General features: G+C 27.4%; 1 protein-coding gene across 1 annotated transcript; it reads left to right on the top strand.

Moving 5' to 3' along the window:
• The first annotated feature begins 2366 nt into the window (after positions 1 to 2366).
• On the top strand, positions 2367 to 3658 carry LOC129304703 (E3 ubiquitin-protein ligase BOI-like). Its single transcript, XM_054944460.1, has 3 exons — positions 2367 to 2511; positions 2596 to 2938; positions 3049 to 3658. Exons 2-3 carry the CDS (start codon positions 2633 to 2635, stop codon positions 3628 to 3630), a joined length of 888 nt encoding a protein of 295 aa, XP_054800435.1. The 5' UTR covers positions 2367 to 2511; positions 2596 to 2632; the 3' UTR covers positions 3631 to 3658.
• The last annotated feature ends 2455 nt before the right edge of the window (positions 3659 to 6113 follow it).

Genomic DNA, 6113 nt, shown 5'->3' with positions numbered 1-6113 from the left:
AAATTCAAATTTTAAACTTATGAATAATATTTTTTATTAATAAATAGTTATTAAAAATAAAAAATTAAATAATTAAAATATAAAATATAATCATAATTTAATTTAAATATATTTTAAATATAAATTATTAAAATTAAATTTATCTAATTAATAAATTATCCTACTCAACATAAAAATTTTAAAATAGGGCAATTTATTTTTTGTATTTTTATAAATATTATTTTTTTCTTTTTGAATTTTATTTTTTGTCAAACTGAGTCTTACTGCTTCTATGAACTGAATTTTATATAGTATATATTTAATTCACTCAACTCAATAAAAAATTTAAAAGTATAGCAAAATTAATTAAGTTTGCATATCATCCGAGTTTATAAGTAAGCTAATATAATTTTGTAAGTTAGAAATATAATAATGGTAAACTTGTATAGTTAACTTATTAGTTTGATTTAATCTGAGTTCATGAGTGAATTGACATAATTTTATAAATTAAAAATATAAAAATAATAAATTCAAAAAATTAATTCAAGATCTTGACAGAAAGTTGTTTCAATGTCAAATGCCTTCTTAAAAAACATTTAATTAAATGAACATTCACAATTTTACCACATACAGTATAATAAATTAAACCATGTGCTTTGCAAAGATGGGGTTTAAAATTGCAATATTTGGCATCGAATGTTTTTAACTTTTCCCTTCATTTTGCGTACTGATTATATATTTATATTGATTTACGTTCATGTTGAAGTTTATGGGTAAGAATCAAACGTTGAAGTTTATGGGTAAGAATCAAACACATCTATCATCACTTAATGTATTTGACAATTTAGATATTCTCAAATCCACAAATTTTTTAGGTAGCTTTTGTATTGGTGGATATTGATTTGATTTTTAGATTTCAAATCTTATATTTAAAATTCATGTATTTAAAATTTTTTATTTAGATATTTAAAAATTTTTTAAAATGAAAAAGAAAGATGAGTTGAAATTTTAAAAAATGAAAAATTTGAAATGATGAGTTTTTTTTTGTATTTTTCAATTGATAAGAAATGAAAAAAAAAGACATAAAAAAATTATATAGACATTACTAGTAAAAACATGAAAAGAATGAAAAATTTAAAATGACCAGGTATTTAAATGATTAGGTATAGAAAGAATTTAAAATTATTAAAAAAATATAAAAAAAATGAAATCACATTTCAATCTATAAATTTTTATATATTTAAATGAGGAATTTAATTTAAATTTGAATTAATCCAATCCCACCATTAAAATTTTTTTATTTTTAATAAATAATTTAGATATTTGTCAAGTATAAAGGTACTGCATCCACTTTAAAGTAGGGGGGCATTATATAAAATAATAAATTATTAAATTTCAAATGAGAGAAAGATAATATGCTCTCCTTTTTAAATTATAAGACAAATTTTAAAATAATTTTTATAAAAAATATAATATAATTTAAAAAAATAATGTTTTGTTATTAAAGCTTTTCTAATCTTACAATTCAAGTAAAAAAAAAATTAAAATGATACTGTAGTATAATAATTAAGTAGCATGTAGAGATATTTTTAAAAGCTCATAGATTTATTTTAGAAAAGGTAAGTCTAGAAATTATTATTATTGAGATTTATTAATATATGTAATATTATCTTTAATTGTTTTATAATTTAGGACTGTAAGTAATAAAGAAAATATTAAAAAAAGGAATTTGACAAAAACTATGAACTCAAGATTTTTGTATTTAATTTTAATATTTTTGTCCAATAGTATATGTAGTATTTTTTTTTATAATTTGAATTATAAGATAATTTAAGATAATATTATGCATATTAATAAAACACAATAATAAATTTTTACAATATTTTTTAAAATAAGATTATAAATTTGTAAAAATACTTCTACACACTTAATCAATATCATTTTAATTCTCTCTAATTAAATGATAATATTAAAAAATATTATTAATAAAATTTTATTTTTTAAATTGTTTTATACTCCTTCTGTTAAGTCTTTTGAGGTATAATTATAGTTTTTTTTAAAAATATCCTTATTGATAATAACTTATATTTATTGTGAAGTATTTAATAAGAGTAAATATAAAAAGATAAAATTAATTTAAAAATAAATAATTATTTTATTAAGAAGTGATATTTAATTAAAAATATTTTATATTTTTAAACAATACAGAATATTTTGAAAAAAATGAAATTCTTTCAACATTGTTTTATAATTTTATAACTGCTCAGTGCTTCCTACATCTCTCTCTCTAGGACCATAATCATGCGCTTGAGTCTCTCCTCCTAAAACGCCCCCAACAAATGCCCAGGCCTAACCTGTCCTATTCACTCATTCGCAATCCACTTAAACCCCTCCCCCTCCCCTGGGCGCATGCTCTTCATCTTCCTCTCTTCTTGTTCTCTCTGTTTCCAGAACGCCCGCAGGAACCAACAGTCACTGAAAAGTTGAAGCTCGGCATATCAATTTCTTCTCTTCTCAATTTCTCAATGACAGGTACTCTACACACACATCAATACACGAATCGATTCTTTCTGGTCTTCACCTTTCTGTACTGATTAATCTGTTAATTGATTTCAGAGCGAATCGGGTAATCGGTGGGATACAAAATGCTCAGATGGATTATTCCGATCTGCCTCTGCCTGCTGCTTCAGCAATGGCTCATCAATCTGTCTTCCCGTTTTACCAATCCACTCTCTGTGATCCGAGTTCTGCTAAAACCTCCATGAACAAGGACGATAGTGGCCTCACCTACAATTTCTCGTCGTCAAGAAAGCGATCCAGGGACCAGTTAACCATTGAAATCAACGATACTAGCAACACCAAATTGCCTTCTGCTAATTCGTGGCCATTTCTCGATCAGGACCTTCTTCCTCACATCCACAACCAGCAATCCGAAATCGACCTCCTCATTGCCCAACATGTAATTGATTAATCTCGATGTTCTGTTCTTTGTTTTTTTTTTTTCCTGAAACGACGAATCGATTAATTAGTTTCTGGAATTAACGTGTGGTCTTGTGATTTTGGAAACAGGCCGACAATGTGAGGATGGAGTTAGAGGAACAGAGAATGAGACAATTGACAGTGTTGCATTCAGCAATCCAAGAAGTGATGATGAAGAAACTGAAAGAAAAAGACGAAGAGATTCAGAAAATTAGAAAGCTGAATTGGGTTCTTCAAGAAAGAGTCAAAATCCTAACCCAAGAGAACCAAATATGGAAGGAATTGGCGGAAAGCAATGAATCAACCGCCAATTCACTGCGCTGCAACTTGGAACAGGTGCTGGCGGCGCACGTTAGCGAGGGCCAACACCACCACACTGTCACAGCGGCAGCGGAGGTGGATGATGTCAAGTCGTGCTGCAGAAGCAATGGTGAAGGACAGTGGACGGCGGAGGCCGGGAAGGACACGGCCAGCGGCAGAAGAAGTTGTGAGACGTTGTGTGGCAATTGTGGTGTGAGGGAATCAATATTGTTGCTACCATGCAGGCGTGTGAGTTTGTGTACAAGGGTGGGTCCAGGAGTCACAATTGCCCGGTATGTCACTCAGCAACTAATGGTAGCGTGCATGTTAATTTCTGTTAGGAATTTATTTATTTATGTGGTTTTGTATTAAAAAAAAACTTTTCTTTTCGTTTTTAACAGTTATATAATTAGAGAGAAATAACTTTTTTTTTCAATTTTTTTAATATGTTCATGGAACAAAGTTAGAAATAGACAAAATATACTATTAATTTGAATTTTTTTGTCACATTGATATTAATTGTTTTATTCTTTATGTTTCTATTCATGATATTTGTATAATTATTTATCAATATTATTCTTTAAAAATTAATATGTTGAAGTTAGAGATATCTAAGTAAGTTTATTCAAGCAATTAATGCTGGAATGAGATTCTGATTTCCCCTAATACAGGGAAAAAAGGTGCTATAAGAGTAGACAAGATGCCATGTATTTGTTGTCCTTCTAGCATTTCAAAGGTCTTTGAGTAATTTGATCATTCTAATTTGCAAATAAACTAGTATCCTGCCCCGTGAGATACACAAGTAAAATATTATCTAATTAGATTAGTTTTTGTGTGTCTTCAAAGTTACTTTTTTGTAGGATAAATTATGCTGTAGAGCATTATCATTGTTACATATTATGTATTTGAAACCAACAATGTTAATGTGTTTAGTTACTTTTACCGAGTGTGATCATTAGGTTAATTATATTAATTTGTGACCACTTGAATAAATAATAAATGTGAATGACATAATCATAATATTTTTTATGGAAAAATACAAACCTTAGGCAAAAATTTAAGCAAATAATGGTTTAAGGTATAGTACAAAAAACAACTATAATTCATTTTCAATGTTCCTAATTAAACATATCTAGAAATACAACATTAGTCATTTTTTAAGACACCTTGTTACTTTTGTCATGGATTAATATCTTAAGGCATTCTGTATGTAAATTTATTGGCATCTGACCAAACTAATCATATGTACGAAGGAACTTGCAATGGTTAATGTCTTATTTTATTAATAAAGTATTAAGTGAGTTATTCAATATCTTTAGACTATTTAGGCCCAAAAGAAAAAATATATTTAGACTATAATTATCTAGTAAAATATTAAAGGAGCATAAAAACAAACAAACAGATTTATGTATGTTATTTTGTAATTTAATGTTCTGAAAAATATAACTTCCTCCCCATGCCAAGAAACAAAAATCCATGCTTAGTAAATAAAATATTTTGTAAATTCAAAGCATTCATTAATTTCTCTTAATGACATAATTCATATTATAATTTTTTTAGTTAATGATTGATCATGTCTTATAAAATTGTAATTGTTTATTGTTATAAAATTATTATGAGTTATAACTGATAAGTGATTACAAAAAAAATATTTAGTGGCTGATTTTTTTTTATCATGAAAATTAGCACCGTAACTTTAAAGATAATAATAAAAAAAGGAAATTGAGAAAAGTGATGTATAAAACATTATAAAACAAAACATACAAACTATTGTTAAGAACTATTTTCTTAAAAAAAAAATATCAAATATGATAACATAACTAACAATTAAATAAAAATTGTTTCATTACCTTTTTGATAATATGGCCTTTACAACGTAATTTTTAACCAACAAATCAATATGACAAATTTTAGATAAATCAAATATAAATCCCACTAATTTATTAGAAGAGGAGCACATCATATATAAATCAAGCAAATGAGATTAGTAACAATGATTGATCATTCCGTTCATGCGGATTGGGAGTGGTTCTCTACAACTAATAGTTAGGCATTAAATTAATAATTTATACAACATCAAAGCATTAAAATGTCATCTATTTTTTTTAAGTAAATCAATATATAAATCTATATATAATAAAACAAAATAGTTAAAAAAATTAAAAAGTTTAACATCCAACCAGATTCAAGGTAAAGAATGTGGTTGGGAAGAGAAAATTAACACCACTACAAATCCAAAAGGAAAAGAAAGAGACCAATTGATAAGCATTAAAGATAAATGCCCTTTCTTTAAGAATAAAATAATCATCCACAAATGCCCTTTTCTAGGAGTGACATAAGGACCATCTTACAAATAATTGTGTTGCAGCTGCCGTGAAGATAAATGATCTAGGAATAAAAAAAATATGGTAATTACACTTTCAATGAAAAGAAAACCGACCATTAAAAATATAATATCAACAATTAAAATTGAAGTTTGAATTATAAAGAAGGCCATGACACATTTTAATGACTCATGAAGGAGGCTAAACACACCTGCTCTGCCTTCAGCAAAGTCGAGTCAGTCTTCCAAGATTTTCAAGACAAAACGTTATCAACAGTTGCCCCTTTTCTCATGTTGGTTAGTTGGCTGGTTTTTATGTGCATAACCATTGGAGTGTGGTAAACACAAAGCTTTATTTTGCGAGGCTTCTCGTTATAGAGATGAGAAAATGCAATTTCGTACTCTGTTCCTTAGAGGTGACCTTATAATGAGTTTATTGGTGTCACTAAACGTATTCCAGTCCTCATCTCCCTTCTCCGTGTCATGGTTAAGGGGCTCAAACTTAGGACCACCTCCAGGATGAACAAAAGAA

The sequence above is a fragment of the Prosopis cineraria genome, unplaced genomic scaffold, assembly GCF_029017545.1.
Source record: "Prosopis cineraria cultivar Desert tree isolate PC_DT_omini unplaced genomic scaffold, ASM2901754v1 PC3, whole genome shotgun sequence".
NCBI classification, from domain to species: domain Eukaryota; kingdom Viridiplantae; phylum Streptophyta; class Magnoliopsida; order Fabales; family Fabaceae; genus Prosopis; species Prosopis cineraria.
This window is presented reverse-complemented; position numbering and strand designations above follow the sequence as displayed.